The 16,058-nt window shown below is 45.3% G+C and overlaps 1 protein-coding gene across 1 annotated transcript in view; it reads left to right on the top strand.

The window, feature by feature from the left end:
• The window catches only part of Disc1 (disrupted in schizophrenia 1), a 292,801-nt gene that overhangs the window by 102,589 nt on the left and 174,154 nt on the right, over positions 1–16,058 (top strand). The window contains exons 7-8 of the mRNA XM_013504736.1: positions 7,044–7,098; positions 11,781–11,883. Of these exons, the coding sequence (XP_013360190.1) occupies positions 7,044–7,098; positions 11,781–11,883 (158 nt within the window). The remainder of the gene's footprint in view (positions 1–7,043; positions 7,099–11,780; positions 11,884–16,058) is intronic.

The following is a 16,058-nucleotide window of genomic DNA, read 5'->3' as shown; positions in this document are numbered from 1 at the left end:
CTTTTGAGGGAGCACAGCTCTGTGAGCCTTACAGAACATCCTCAGGCTTTGGGGATCTCATTGCTTGGACACTGGCCCCAGGCTGAGACCTTCAGCTGTTCTTTGCTGAGGCCTAGGTCTTGTTTCCAGCCATCCATCTGTGTTTATTCCAAGGGGTAGGAATAAGCATCCCTCCACATCTCCTCCTTCCCATGCCACCTTGCATTAGCTTGCTATAAAATGGTACCAGAGTGGCTTAAATACAGACATTTATTGTGGCCAAAAGTCCAAGAATCAAATGTTGGCAGGTCAGGTCCTTCTAAGGAACCTGGCCCAGGCCTTTGCACTGGGCTTGCACACGGCCATTGTCTCCTTGTGCCTTCTCACATCTTTCTGTGCATGTCTCAGAGTCCAAATGCTCCTTGCATAAGGACATCGGTCATGCCGGGGTCGAGCTCATCCCCACCTAAGTACGTTTGCAATGAACACAGTTACGCGCTGAGGTATGGTGGGTTAGGACATCTGCATGTGAGTTTTAAGGGGACACAGTTCAAGTGTAAAACAGGCCCTGAAAAGAAACCATTGAAAGGCAGTAAGCCAAGGAAAATGAGACTGTTAAGCCATCCAATTTAGAAAGAGCGCAGGAGGTCTTAGAGTTGATTCCAAATTCTCAACCTCTTGTCCCTCTTTCATGCAAAGCTCTACCCAAGCTGTTGGGTTGGGAGTAGCTGCAGCCTTTCCTCCCATCCCACTGGGGCAGTGGTAGGAGATGGGAATAACTAAGGTGTTGCTCACCATCTTGTGAGTTGAGCTGCCTTGGACAGAGGTGAGGCTGCTCCCACCATACCTTTCCTGGTTCTTAGAAAGAGGACAACATATGAGCATCTTCTCTATGCAAATGCTTACTAGGGCCCCACTCTGCACCCAGACTTCTCCAAGTGAAGGTTCCTGTTTACCCTGGATCTTGCTTTCCAGTGGAAGAAGCTGAAGTGGACAATAAACATCGAGGATAAGCAGACTGTACAGGAGGTTAGTAGGTGACGGGGGAGGCAGAGGAGAGGCTGAGACATGTGGATGCAGAGGGAACCATCAGGCCAGCCTGGATCAGAGCGTCCTATGTGGAGGAAAAATTCACAGTGGGGAGGAGTCCTGGGGTGCAGCATTTGTGCTGAGCAACCTGTTCCAGCCATGGCCAGTCTGAGGAGTGGTCAAGGGTAGCTAGGGTGGAAGGAAGACTAGGACAGGAGGTCAGAGATGTGATGGGAGATGAGCCACGTGGGTCCTCATGAACGTGGCCTTGCCCAGGTGAGGTGGGGAGGGCTCTGAGCAAAGCCGTGACATCCTTACCAAGGCTCACTCCAGCAACAGTCTGGAGACCAGATGGTGGAGGAGGGGTGAGGGGAAAAGCAGAAGATCCCTGAGGGACAGGCACATTCTGGAGGGGAGGTGCTGTGGCCTGGCAGGAGAAGCATCTGTCCTGTCTTCTGTCCTTGGCTAGATTGCTCATCTTCCAGCTGCTTCTTGCAGACTCACTGAGCCAGGATGGCTGGGCTATGTCCTGCAGAAACATCTCTGGCCCCTAACCAAGTCTTGGCTTTTCCCATCCATATTGGTCATTGGGTAGACTTAAATTCCATTTTTAAAATTATTGCTGAAGATCAATCTGTCCCTGCACAAACTGATTTTTTTTTGTCACTGCTGTGTGTGTGTGTGTGTGTGTGTGTGTGTGTGTGTGTGTGTGTGTGTATGTTACTGAGGATCAAACCTAGCCCCCCAGCCTCCTTTGCAACAGGTTGCCCAGGCTGGGCTCTAACTTGCTATCATCCTGCCTCAGCCTCCCCAAGTGCTGGGATTACAGGTGTGTGCCACCATCTCTGGCATTTTTTAACACCTGTGGCAGTACTCCTTTGTGATATTGCAGGGATGTCTGAGGGTGTCCCTTTCATTCCTAACCTGAGGGTAAGGCCATGGTGAGCTCCTGACTAACCCGAGGGTCCTATGTCATTAAAAAAGCAGTTGTCAAGGTCATTCTCACATAACATTTTCCTGATGCTTGGCTCCTAGGCTGAAGGCAGGAGCACTATGTTCTGCCTCCACCTATTGCTGCAGCAGCTCTCTGCTTTCTGTTGGGTAGGGTGGGAATGAAACTGTCTGTCTGTCTGATCACAGGAGTGTGGCCCAGCTGCTGCTGTGTGGAGAAGCAGTTCTTTCTTTTGGACCCTGGAGCACCATATGCAGGCTCTTAATACCACAATTAATCTGATTATTGGAAATTGGAAATTCTACATGTATTAATTTCCCAGGGCTGTGGCAGAAAACCAGGGGTGGGCAGTTTACACCAGGGACCTTTATGGGTTCACAGCCTAGAGGCTGGAAGTCTAAGATCAAGGTGTGTGTAGGGCTGATTCCTCTGTCGTTGGCTTGCAGACTGTGTCCTCACATGGCTGTCCCTCTGTGTGCATCTGTGTCCTCATTTCCCCTTCTTACAATGACCCCCATCAGGTTGAGTTAGGGCCCAATGTAATGGCCTCACTTTAACTTAATTATCTCTTTAATGGCCCAATATTCAGTTGCATTCATACTCTGAGGTACTAGGTTAGGGACACATCCCATAAAAGTGTACAGCTCCTTGCCTGGGGGATGAGCTGTGGATGTGAGTTCTCTGTAACACAGTCTCATCTATGAACTCAACTTTCCAGTTTCATTTGTTGAGATGAATTTTGGTCATATGATGTAAACCTGTTTGTGATTAAGGAAGGATGTATTTTTTAGAGGTACTATTGATTGTGCTGTGAAAGTGGCATGTTTCTAAAACAGAATTCCAGAAATCAGTCTGAACAGACAGAGCACATTTCATATCAGCTCACACTTCTGGGAAAAGTTGTGTGGTACTGGTTAGGACAGCAGAGAGCTAGACTGCCTCTTTACCATTCCAGCTCCCCAGGCCTCCAGCTGGGTAACCCTGGGCAGCTTATGTAAGTCTCTTTGCATTTTCTTCTCTGGAAATGTGGGTAAGTATGGCTCCTATATCAGAGAGACAAAATAAGGGTTTTAAATGCCCATCAGGTAAAAAATATAGAACAGTACTTGGTACATAGTAAGCACTCAATAAATGTTTGGCTCCGTGATTCCTAGGGCAGCTGCTTTGAATGAAGGTATTCATTTCTATAAATTAGGTCTGGTGTGTCTGTCACAGCATAGCTGCTAATCTGTATGGACAATGTATGTGCTTCCAGTATATAGCATAATTTGATCTGAGAAGTGAGTCTTTATTTGTCAGGAGCAATATGTAATCTTAGTGAGACATGGGGACTAGTTTTAACCACTGATGTATGTAGAACTCTTATCAGCATTTAATTGGTTTAATTTAATGGCTTTCAATTTGTATCTCTGCTCTTGAAGTAATGATTTGTGGACCACAGTGTGATAGTAGTAGCACTGGATGTATGAGGGGTTAGTGTGACATCATGGTACCCTGGTCCAGACACCCTTCTCTTACTAAAACCGATCCCCTGTTATCTACATTATATATCACAGTTTTGTGTAACACTTTATTTGAGAAAGTTTTGCTACTAAAAATAGCTTGGAAACCATTAGCATAGGACATAGATTATTCGTATTCTTCTACCCGCCCCTCTCAGCTTTCATTCTGTGTATACCCCAGGGATGCAACTAATGTTAATATTAGCCTGAGCAAAACATAATTAGGAAAGTAAATCTACTGCAAAAAGTAATATAGCATAAGTTAAATAAATTAAATATAAATCAAATCAAATATAAAACAATGCATTCAATTATCTGCATCACTACCTCCTTGCTCTCACATGGATATTTGAGAGGAGACTAATTTTCATTCTAGGATAAGGCCAGCTCTGAACTTCAATCTACCCCTAGAAAGATAATATTTGGCCTGATTTTTATTTGTATCTCAGACAGCTAAATTTTTGTATCGGAAAGTGAACCTATTCTATCTTAATTATCAATGTATGAATTAGTTTTTGTGCGTGTTTGGGAATACTTATTTGTAATATGCTATTAAATGCTCATACAGGTTCAATTATGTAGCGAGCTGTTTATTAAAAATGTATTAGTGGAATGGGCTCCCATAAGCCTGGCAAAGGAAGGAGGGTGATTTTCTGCCCAAGCAAGGATTTGAGTTTGGAAAGCAGTGTCACCACCAGGTGGTATAGCCCCAACAGAGGCAGACCTCCTTCAGGGCTGTGCGTGACATGCGCTGTCCTTCTCTTCCTGACCGCCAAGGTGGCTTGACCTGCCTTATACTCCATGTGAACTTGATGCTTAGATTCACCTGCTCTCAGAGGCCAATCTCCACCCGACCAGGTCTAGAATTCACCAGCAGGATTCCAAAGGTTGTTTTCCATGGTTCCCATTGGCACACTCACTGTTGTCAAGACTGTGACTCCTGAATTCAGAATTTTATGCCACATGCCCTGCCCCTTGGCCATGTTTCATTCCTCCATTATGGTCAATTTCAGGTGGACTGGAAAACCTGCCTCTTTTGAAAGGAGGTCTCCAAGGGGATTGGCCAACATGCCTGAATCCTGAACTGGTTCCCAGGTCTTTGCAAGCCAGGAGGGTTTGCTTATACGCAGAAATCACAAATTGGTGGAGGTGATAACATCTCAAAACAGTTCCCACATTTAGGGAAGAACAACAAAACCCAACAAATTTTCAGTTTAGCTCTTTTTGCATTTTGCAACCTTGTCATGGTTGCCTGGTCCTTCCCTATCTCACACATACCATGAAACCTCCACCTTCCTCTTTGGCAAACCACTGTTTATCAAGCCACTTCTTCCCATATCTACAAGGGCTGATCAAAATATACAGTGAGTGTTTAGAAAAATTTATTACAGTAAAAGGCACATTGCCACTAATCTCCCTTAAAACATCCCCCTCCTTGCTTCAAACACACTTATCCCGTGGTTCTTTCCACTTTCGGAAGCAGTTCTGGAAGTCCTTTTTTGTGAGGGACTTTACAAAATGTGATTTAAATATTACAGTGAATGCTGCTGCCAAGTGATACACAGCAGAAAGGCAGATTCATAAAACCATGATGGGTGTCCTCATCCACCTTATTCACTGGCTCTGGCGCCATCAAACTTCTGGCTGTTCCTCAAAGTTACAATAACCATGAAAGGTAATATTTCAGATTGATTCAGGACATCAAGGCAGCCATGACAGTGCAACTGAAGACACTCATGAAAAGAACTTCCAGAACTGCTTCACGAAGTGGGAAGAACAATGGGAATGTGTGTTTGAAGTGAGGGCAATGTGCCTTTCACCATAATAAATTCAAAAAACTTAAGCACTCACCATGTATTTTGATCACACCATATAGAACACTGTCTCTCCCTCCTAGCAGCAGTGAGTGGTTGAGGGCAGTGACCGTATCTTTGTGTTCTGAGTTCTTGATGATGGTGGCCCCTCCGATACAGGAAGAATTAATGAGTCATGAATACTGGAAGCAACAAGATGCTGTAGACCAGAAGCAGTCATTACTCTGCAGCCTTCCTTCCTGGGCCCTTCATCCCATCCCTTCCTTTCCTAGCTCTAGTACCCTGTCGGCTCCCATACACCAGGACAACTGGCTTCCTGATGGGGTGCCTGCTTGGTTTGTCACATTAGAATTTTCTTTCTCCAAATTGTCCTTCATAATGCTGCCTAGTTATTTTTCCAAAACCCCCAAAAGATCTCTTTCATACTGTTCTCCTGCTTGAAATCAGAATGATTTCCCATTGCCTGAAGGGGAAATCTCAAATCTCCTTAGCCTGGCACATGGTACTGACAAGAGCTTGCTCTGACTGTCCTTTAACAATTACTTTCATTAAAAATATTCTAAGTATATTGAATAATATTGTAAATATTCTAATCATATTTACTTTGGTCCTCTTTTCCTAAATAAACAAGCAGGACATTGTCAGGCTTTCACCTGCTTCCCTCTCTCCCTCCCTCCCTCCATCCGTCCCTCCCACAGTGCCACAAGTAGTTGCCCTCTATTAAACTTTCTCTCTCACAGCTCACCTGTGTGAATCCTTTGGACCTGTTAGATTCATCTTCTCCTGCAATCTTTCTTCATCGAAGCCTAGCTCACTTTCTGTGTCTTCCAGAAAGCTTTCCTTCCTGTCCCTTCATTTCTAATTTTATTATATGTGTTACTGAAGTGAGCACCCATCATTTCTAAATTGCCTCTAAATTCTTGTCTCCATTGTCTGTATTCTGCCCAAGGCAGCTTTTAGTTTGCGGGGTTCTCCTAGCATTGGGTTTCTCTTCTCATTGAAGTAGTTTTTCTTTTTAATCTTGCTTTATATTACGGTTGATTACCTGCCTGTGTTTCTTCTCCACTAAGAAACAGCCTTGAGAATAAGATGTGAGTCTTGGTTTTGTTGACTCATGCATGCTGCAGATATGGCCGAGTGCTCACTAACAAGCTCGAGGAACTGTTTCCAGCACTGGAGCTGCGGCCGGGCACATAGCAGATCACTGATGCCCATGTGGGACTTGTGTTCCAGTGTACAGAGAGGGGGAGAAAGTGCATGAATAAATGAACATGTGAAGGCAAAAGTACTGAGGAGAAAAGAAGCAGAGCAAAGCCCAGAGAGTGAGGGGTGCCATGTCAACCCTGCTTTATACATAAGCATCTCCAACATGCTCTTGGTGATGCTAAATGCAGAGGGCGCTTGGTACATATTTGTTGAATTGGTGGTGAACCCACATAGATATCTGCTTCCTGTGTAAACCATCCTTTCAAGGTGGTTGTAGAAGTGCAGATCTGAATCTTTTGCTGCTGGGAACATGCCTGGGTTGACCTTCTCAGTATCAGTAGATGTGTACTCTGGGAATGATGACAGATCTTAGCACCAGCATAGGTAAAGCATCAGGGAGGAAAGGTCTGCTTTCCAGTGGAATGTTAATTCCACATCACTTCCCTACTGCTCCTCTTTGGCTCCTGGTTGATGTAAGGGTCACTGATTTACTGTCCTGTATGTGCAGTTGTCTACTCGTGGTTAACAAGAAGGCCAATGTCCTCTTCTTAATTCTTCCAGCCTCCGGGAAAGAATAAAAGCTCTGAACTTGTCACTTAAAGAAGTCACCACCAAAGTAAGTACCTTTATATTACCTTTTTCCAAAGAAGTGTTTGAGGTTAATGTCTAGATGGAAGACTACTTGGGCTCTGGAAGAAAGGGAGGTTTTCCATTTCATGGGCCATGTGATGAGCCAGAGAGCCTGGAGAGGGGACACTGCTGTCTAGGTGGAGGTCTTGGCCTGTGATTGCCCAGCATGGACCCAGTCTGGCCTTGACCTCAGAAGGGGTTGTTTTTCAGACACACAACAGGACTGCTGATGTGTACATCAAATGCCTTGTTTAGAAATGCCTTCAGAAAGGGAGTAATGTGCAAAATTAATTACTTTTCCTTTCACAAAGATGGTTTAGGCCCCTTACAAGTGGAAATGCAATAGGAGATGAATGTTTGGGAGTTTTAAAAAAAGATTTCATTTAGCTTGAGAATCATTTTCCTTATTTTATCTGCCATCTATAGCAAGACCTTGGTGTGTGTAGAGAACACTCCTTCAGCATTCCCCGAGAGCACCATCACTTAGATTGAAGAGTCCATGTCCTGCTGTCTTGGTTACTTCTCTCTTGTTGCTGAGACAAAATAACTGATGCCCAAAATTAAGGAAGGAAAGGTTTATTTAGCTCATAGTTTGTGGAGGTTTTAGTCCATACTTGGCTGGCTCCAAGGCAGAGTGGCACATGGCAGAGTGCAACTGTTCATGGTGGCTGGAAGATAGCAAAAGCAACAAGAGCAAAAGGGAAGAATGAGGGCAAGCAGCCTCTTTTTCTCCCTTACATATGCAAAACTATCTGCCCCAGGGTGAGTGTAACTCTCATAGCCATAATCAATCAAACTCTAAAAGCCTGCCTCATAACTGCATGAGGATTTGAGGGGACATGCAGACACTAACTATAACATCTGGCTGGTTGGGATATCCACAGTTTATAAAGCCTGTCCACTATGGTCATGCCTGCCTGAGCTGTTATTGGGTTGGGCTGTAGCATCTGTCACTCTGAGTTATTGCTAGGTGCTGTGACCCCTAGCCCTAACCCTAACCCTAAGATCTGGTCCTGAATCTTTCATCATAAGCATCAGGTCTGGGAAGAGGGAGGTTCTAAGATGGTCAAGACATGGAACAGGTTGCTGAGAAGAGAGCCCACTGGCCAGGGACAAATATTCTTTTGTTTCATGGCCAGGGAAGTAGAACCTTGGACCCTGGATGAGGAGTTGTGTCAAGGGTCTTATAATCTGTACAGCTAAGCTGTAATCAGGATGTGTTGTTGGCAGAAATGTCCATGGTCACTCTGGCCCCTGCCTCAGCCCTTTTCTAACTACCTGGTTTCCAAGACAACACTTGGTGATGTTGCTTATGGCCACTAATACTTGTGTAAAGAAGTCTTCCTGACAGGAATGAGTGGTGTCTGTAAGATGATGCCAGGGCCAGGCACCCAGGGGGGCTTGGAACTTGGCCCACATCCCTGACAGCTTTCTGCCATGATCCTTCAAAGACAGGAGCAGGGTGAGGTCCATACTGTGACCCTTTTTAGCTACTCTTAACACCTTAGGTTTGCCCAAATATAAAAGTGGTTTGCTGCATCTGCATGCTGTCTTAGTTTATTTGTCTCTGTATAGTACCACAGGTCGGTGGCTTTATTCACATCATTTCTCACAGTTCTGATGGCTGGAAGGATGAGATCAGGGAACAGCATAGTTGAGTGCCAGAGAGGTGCCTCTTCTGGGTCATGGGTGGCCGGCTTCTTGCTGCCTTCTTACATGGTGGGAGGGGGCAGAGCTCTCTGGGGCCTTTTGTCAGGACACTGATCCATGATGAGACTCCACCCTCAAGACGCATCTCCTCCCAGTCTTTTACTGCTTCTCCCATCTCACTGGAGCTAAGTATTTCAACATGCAAAATATTCAAATCATCACACATCCCATCTTTAACACACTTAAACCAAACTTATAATTACTTTGCTTTTCTACAAAGTTAAAGAGCTGATGTCTTAGATTTTAAAATGTAAATGTAAAATTTCCATTTGATAATGAGATCCTCAGGGTCTAGTTTTATTTGTAAACAGGAAGAAAGGAATTTTCTAAGGTGTGAATGTGTACAGTGGGCATGTACTAGTGCCCACACGGGAATGTGGAGGGGCATAAATGAGCCCATGAGGAACAAAGGAAATCTGTCCAGTTACACAATTACACAAACATATTTTCTCTGCTCTCAACAAGACTCACTAGTGTGAGCAGTTATCACACATACACACATACACATGGACACACATACCTGATATTCTCAGAGAGAGAGAGAAAGAGAGGGCAAGAGAGAGCAAGAGTGTCCTCCTTGTACTTGGTGCATTTCTTCAACTTTCCTGGCTTACCCAAACCAAAGGTAATTAAGGCATAAATGAGATGGGAGAAATAGTAGAGCCTGAAAAAAATGTGCATTGCAATTTAACAAGAAAATTTAGGAAGGTTGTTTCCTATTAATAGTGACAGCTTGAAGGATGGATTTGCTCAACAAATGAGAAACTGACCCAATTATGATGAACAGATTCTGTTAACTAAAATCAGAAACTTTGGACATAGATTGGATGAGACCTAAGGCTTCTGGCTGTTGTTAAAGAAGTAACAGAAACGTCTTCAGACATCTGATGACAGCTTTAGGTGGACAGGATGGGAAGCGAAGTGTCAGTCATCGAGCTCAGAGCCAATCCAGGACTGCTGGGGGGAAGGTGTCTGGGACATCTCTCTCTTTGTCCTGGTTCTGACATCCTGACAGGTCTCAGGACCACTGGAAAGGTCTCAGAAATAATCTCTCTGGACATGTGTATACAGAGACGCAGCCCTGCTGGTGTGGGCTGTGGTTTAGGGGCCACCAAACTGTGCTTTTGTCTAGAGAGGGTTTCCTAAGATGCGGAGTGGGAAAGAACACATGCACGTCCACAACAGAAGCAGTGGAGGATTCTGGGCAGGAATGGGTGAGGTTGGTTTTGATTTTAAAAATAATCTCTCTTTGGTTTGTGATAAGCAAAATATTTAAGCTGCTGGTATCCCGCAAGCCATGGATTGCTCTGGGGAAATTAAATTTTATATTTTCCTTGGGCTTCATGAATCCAAATGGGTTAATTTTAGTTTTTGAATAGAATTTCAAATTTTTGGCAAGAAGAATGACACTTCTAGGTAACATCGTTTGTGGATCACCCCCAAATATGTCTCCACAGACATTTTTATTCCCATTAAAACTATGCTTTGGTTGAATTGGAAATCTCTCTATGTAGCTCATTAGCCTGGGTATATGTAACGAATAAATACATAGCTTTAGCCTTAAACAAAATAAAAGATAAAAACATTTGGAAAAAGAGATAGCAGTTTGTGATTTTTTATTGTTTTTGAAATGCAAAGAAAAATGTAGGAAATGTTTGGAGTGTCACGGGAAAATAAATGATGAAACCCATAAACCTGTCTGAGGGTTACTTGTCTATTTTTCAAATCTGACTTGCCAGCAGGTATCTGCCCTCCAAGTTTCCCTAGAGAGCACCTTCTGGTAATTAAATCCAGCCTGCTGCTCTGACCTTGATCTCAAAGGCCATACCTTAATTTACTGCTTGCGGCTGTGTGCCAGGGACAGAGCAAAGTCCCTGCTTACATACAGCTTGTGTCCCAGCAGAGAGGGAGGCAACGTGAAAATGGAAACAAGCACAGGGCATGTTCCCTTAGGGTTAGGAGGGAAGCGGGAGGGGGCCCGCTCTTTGGGGTTATGACTGGCAAGGCTTTTCTTTCCAGGGGACAGCTGAGCAGGCAGTGCGGAGGGGTGTGAGTGAGGGAGGGGTGTGAGTGAGGGAGGGGTGTTTCTCTCTGACAAGGAGTAGAAAGCAAGGGCCCGGGGAAGCGGAAGGCAGAAGTGACCAAATTATCACGGCTTGTGGTTGTACCGTGTTGTGTGAGTGCATGTCAGTGTGTGTTGCCCTGTGCTGAGAAGGTACAGGGCGTGCTTGGGTACACCAGTGGCAGCTTTCCTCCTTCCCTCCTCCTGCTCCCTTCCTCCCCGCTTCCTTCTTTTCTTCTTCTTTTCCCTCTCCTTGTCCCTTTTTCTCCCTACCTTCCTTCTTTTCCTGCTTTCCTCACTGGTTGCTTGCTAAGCTGTTCCTCCCAACAGTCTTTATCATCCCTCCTTTTTAATTAGTGCATGTTTGCAATATAGAGCAGTGATGTTCACTTCGGGAAGCTGGTACAGGCATATAACATAACTTAGTCTTTTTCAGTCTCTTTACGTCCCTCTCCTTTATCTCTCTCTTTAAGAGTCTGCCTTATAGTTTCCTATCATTTCCCCTTTATTTTATTCATTTTAACATAACATATTAGGTTTCTCATAGCATAAGGGAAAGCATGCAATATTTAGCTTTCTGAGTCTGTCTTGTCTTGTTTAGTGTGATGGTCTCACTATCACGTTCTATCCACGTTCCTGCAAATGACAGGATTTCATCCTTCTTTATGACTGAATAATATTCTTTTGTGTATATATACCACATTTTCTGTATGCATTCACTTATTCATGTGTATCTAGGCTGTTTCCAGAACTTAGTTATTGTGAATTGCACTGCTATAAACATGGGTGTGCACTTATCATGTATGCTGTCTTTAATCACTTTTCAGTTTCTGTCTTGGCTGCCCTGATTGTGATTTAAGCAGTAGGTACTGACTCATGGGTGTTTCTCCCTGCAGGTGTGCATGGGCGAGAGACTCTGCAGCACCCTGAGGAAGAGACTCAGTGACCTTGAGACCCAACTACTGGCATTGCTTGAAGCCAAAATGCTTGCCATATCAGGTAATTGCTGGTGGACTAAATAGTGACAGCCACCAACACACTACCTCAGTTTGCTTTCCTTTCATATTCTGCCTTTACTTATGTCATGCTCAAACAGCTCCTGCTTTGGGGGAGCTTCCCTACAGCCCAGGTAATAGGATGACCCATTTTCTTTGTGGAAGGACAATGAGCCCTGGGCAGGACCTCTGTGCTTCCACCTCTCCCGGGTTTAGAGAGTAGAAGTGCTCCTCTTGGGACAGAACTCCTACAGCACTGTGCTCTGAGGATGCCCGGTGTGGCTGACTGATGTGGCCAGACCCACCCATGGGGGAGGATGGTGATGTGAGACATGCTGGTATGCACCTGTGAAAGTTCAGTCGTACAACATAGGAACTTCTCAGGACATTATAGCTGGGCAGTTACTAAGGGATATATTTTTCCATCAGTTGGTAGCTTGAAAACTCAGGTCTTTGAAAACAGTACCTTATTTTTTCATTTGAATAGTGCTTTTAAACATTCCTCTGCATTTGTTGTTTTATGTGACTTTTATAATAGCTGTAGGTGGGGGAGAGACAGTGATCTCAGTGGGTAGATCAGGACAGTGAGGCTGTGGGATGTGTCTTGTGGTTCTGTCTGCTTGTAACCCAAGCTGTGGCAGCTTAGGGGCTGGAGTCCAGGCTCCCCAGTGTGTGAGCGATGGATTTTTAACCCAGTTATGGAATGACACCTTCAAAGGGTTCTCTGAGATTTATAGGTTAAATGAACCCGCAGCCCATCAGCTTCAGAGGACTCATAAAATTTTAACAGAAAGGTATAGTAATTATATGTATGGGTTTTAAATGGTGTTTTAAGAAAGAATACAATAATTGGCAGCTTCTGCTCTTCAGATCATTAAACACTGATGTTGGCAGCTAACGAGCAAATTGGTCCCTGGCGCGGCCTCGCGTGCCATTTACAACCCGCAGAACAGCACGGTGTGAGCACAGCGCTTGGGTCTTAACAGCTCCACACGTCACTTACTTGGAATTATGGCTCCATTTGCTGGGAGGAAAAAAGAAGATTGAATACAGTCTTGCTTCTGAGTTAGGGTTTTTGCCTTCCTTAATCAATATATCTTCCCCAGGAATACAGGTGGATGAGTCTCCGTGAAGCCCGAGGGAAGAGAGGCGTAATGCAGGCATCAGAAATATCCCTTGCTCCAATGTGAATAATCTCTTCAGAACCTCAGGGAGGGAAAATTCTTTAGATGTTATGTTGCAGATGGGCCTGCGTTTTGTTTTAGCTCTTTGGCCCCCTGAGAAAATCAGTGCGGCCTGACTGCGTGCAGGAGACCTGAGCTAATTACAGCCCTAACGGATTGAGCTCTTGCCTTGCCTCTTGGCTTCTTCCAGTACTCTCCAGCTGGCGGGCCTCTCCCTCGGCGGCAGTCCTGGGGGTTGTGCTGGTGGCCGGGTGTTTTCTTTCTTTTGCGTCTTCTATGTGGGGTGCTATCTCTGTTCTCCCCTACTCAAGTGCCTTCAGCTTTGCAGATCCTTGGACTGTTAGACAAAGGCCACAGTGATGAGAACAAGAGATGGCCCTCTGTGCTTTGGACTCCCCACAGAATCACTGAGGACAGTGCCCTTGGGATTCCCAGGGCCCCTATTTCACAGTCCTAGGGGTGTCCTCGAGAACCTCAGTGGGCCTTTTGTCGGCCCACAAGTTTCTGTGTCTCAGAAACAGAAACTGTCTGAGATTTACAGACCCATCCTGGATTCCACTGATGGCCTGAAGCCCTTCCTTAATTTGATAATCATTTGCCATCTGCCGAGTCTAGAAATAGAAATCATTTTATTTTCAAACCGAGTGAGTCCTAGCTCCTGTTATAGTTAACAGCTTATTCTTTCATTCATCTCTCCCCTTGCATGTTATCACAGGCAGTGGCAAGAAGCCAGCAAGTGATTCTGTCATCAGCCTGGAAATCTCCTTGGCAGCGTGATTACATTTATTAGAATCCTTTTCTCCACCCTTGATGATAACCGAGTGACTTTACATTTCAAGGATCTTCTTTCCTCCAGCTCGGAATCAGATTTTTCTTACTTTCCTCTTAGCCTTGTCAAAAGACAAACCTGTAACAAATTGAAAGATCAAAACAGCCTTTTGCTTACAATTCTAGAACTAGGCAACACCTCATTCTGTGAAAAAAGGGTAAGTGTTCCGATTAGTTGAGCAGAGGAGTTTGGCTTTGTAGGCTGAGGAAAGCAGAGGCAGAACAAGAAGTGGATTGGTCCTTTGAAAGTTCCTTTCTTGTAAGGCTTAAAACAGATGGGCCTTCCTTACCATGCTGGCTAAAACTGTTCTCTTTGGGGGTTTGCCTGCTCTTCCTCTTCCAGCTTCTTAGAAGGTCAGAGTGACTGAGTTTCAGCTTGGTGCTGTGGACTTTCAGGGCAAATCTCTCCGTTTTGATTGGCCTGTTGGGCCCAGCACAGGAGCCCTGTCCAAACCAACAGTCTCCTCTGAGTTCTGCTGGCAGAGGGCCTCAAACCCATCAGTTAGGCTTCTGCCTGCTCTCTGGTCCGAAGTTACGCTTCCGTCTTAGGGTTTTGTTCCGGTGGCACCCCACAGCCAGATGCCAAGATCTGTTTTCACTATCTGTTACTCTGTAGTAAACCACCTCGAGACTTAATGACTGAAGGTGTCACCAGCCCTCTCCTTTGCCCATGCACCTGCAGCTTGGGCAGGGCTTGGCAGGCAAAGGGGCTGGCTCAATGAAGGCTGAAGAGTCCCCTTCCAAGATGTTGCACACATGTGACTGGCAGGGGTCTGGCTTTTGGCGGCTCTCCACACTGCCCTTACAGCCAGCTCGGCTTCCTTATGTTGTGGCTGTAGGTTCCCCAGTATCTCAAGAGGCAGGAAGTGGAAACTTCATATTCCTTGAGGTCTGTGCTAAAAAATTGGCATGTATCTCTATTAATGCACAGTAAATCACCCCCAAGAACATCATCGCTTGAAGCAACAAACATTTATTAGCTCTTCATGGTCTCTGAGGTCAGGAACCCAGAGCCACTTGGCTGTGCGGTTGCGGCTTAGGACCCTATCTATCTATCAGGCTGCCGTGTGGGGACGCCAGGCTTGGCTGGGTTGAGTTGTCCTAAGTCATTCAGTGTCTGCGACAGAGGCCTTAGTTCCTTGCCATGCATGCTGTGCCAGGTCCCTTCACAGCACAACAGCCGATTCCCCTAGACTGTGAGCTCAGAGAAAAGGCAAACAAGACAGAAGCCACAGGGCCTCTTAAAACCTAACCTCCAGCACCACACATGGTCACTTCTGCTTCAGCAACTTGAAGTCACCAAGTTCAGCCCACATTTAGGAGAAGAAAATAGATGCCACCCTGAGGAGGAATATTAAAAAATCTGATGGGCACAGTTAAAAAGTCATTTTGTGTTATTTCCATCCTATTTTGTCAGCCAACAATCCTGGGGCCCTGATTCACAGAGAAAGGATGAAGATGGCTACTCTCAGTGGGACGTGTGTCAAAGTGTTTTGGTGCCATGTCCACAATGCCACAGTGTCTAATGAGCCAGCAGGTGTCTGAGAACTAAAGATATGGTCAGAATTTTTCAGTCAGAGAAAATGGCCTAATTGATTTATTTAATCAGAAGCTTCACTGAGCACCTGCTAAATGCTGAGCCTGATTCCAGGTCCTGTGCTAAAAATGGCACAGGAGGCCGGTGAGGTCTCTTCTCCTCTGGGACTGGGCCCAGTGGGGCAGGGCTGGAGATGCCAGAGCCAGATGTGTACGTCTTGGAGAAAGAATGTGTTCAGACCCAGGTTCAGGATCAGTGCTGTCAGAGACAAGAGCATGTCACACTGTTGTTGGGCCCAGGACATCCAGGACATCCAGCCTCTGAGTTGCAGCAGAGGATAAGAGTACCAAGAAGCCATTGCAAGCTTTTTTTTTTTTTTTTTTTTTTTTTGAGATAGGGTCTTGCTATGTAGTTTAGGTCTTGAACTCATTCTGTAGCCCAGGCTGGCCTTAAACTCAGCAATCCTCTTGTCTCAGTCTCCTGAGCGCTAGGATTACAGGTATGTGCCACCATGCCTGGTACAAGATTTGTACCTGGGGCACTGACATGGCCAAGGCCAGATTTTAGGAAGCCTTGCCCGGCTGTGGGATGTATGGGACAGGAAGTCATGGACTTACTTAGGGACTGGCA

This window comes from Chinchilla lanigera, unplaced genomic scaffold, assembly GCF_000276665.1.
Source record: "Chinchilla lanigera isolate Chin_1 unplaced genomic scaffold, ChiLan1.0 scaffold00091, whole genome shotgun sequence".
Taxonomy (NCBI): domain Eukaryota; kingdom Metazoa; phylum Chordata; class Mammalia; order Rodentia; family Chinchillidae; genus Chinchilla; species Chinchilla lanigera.
The sequence above is the reverse complement of the archived record's forward strand: the minus strand, read 5'-3'. Positions and strand labels throughout refer to the sequence as shown.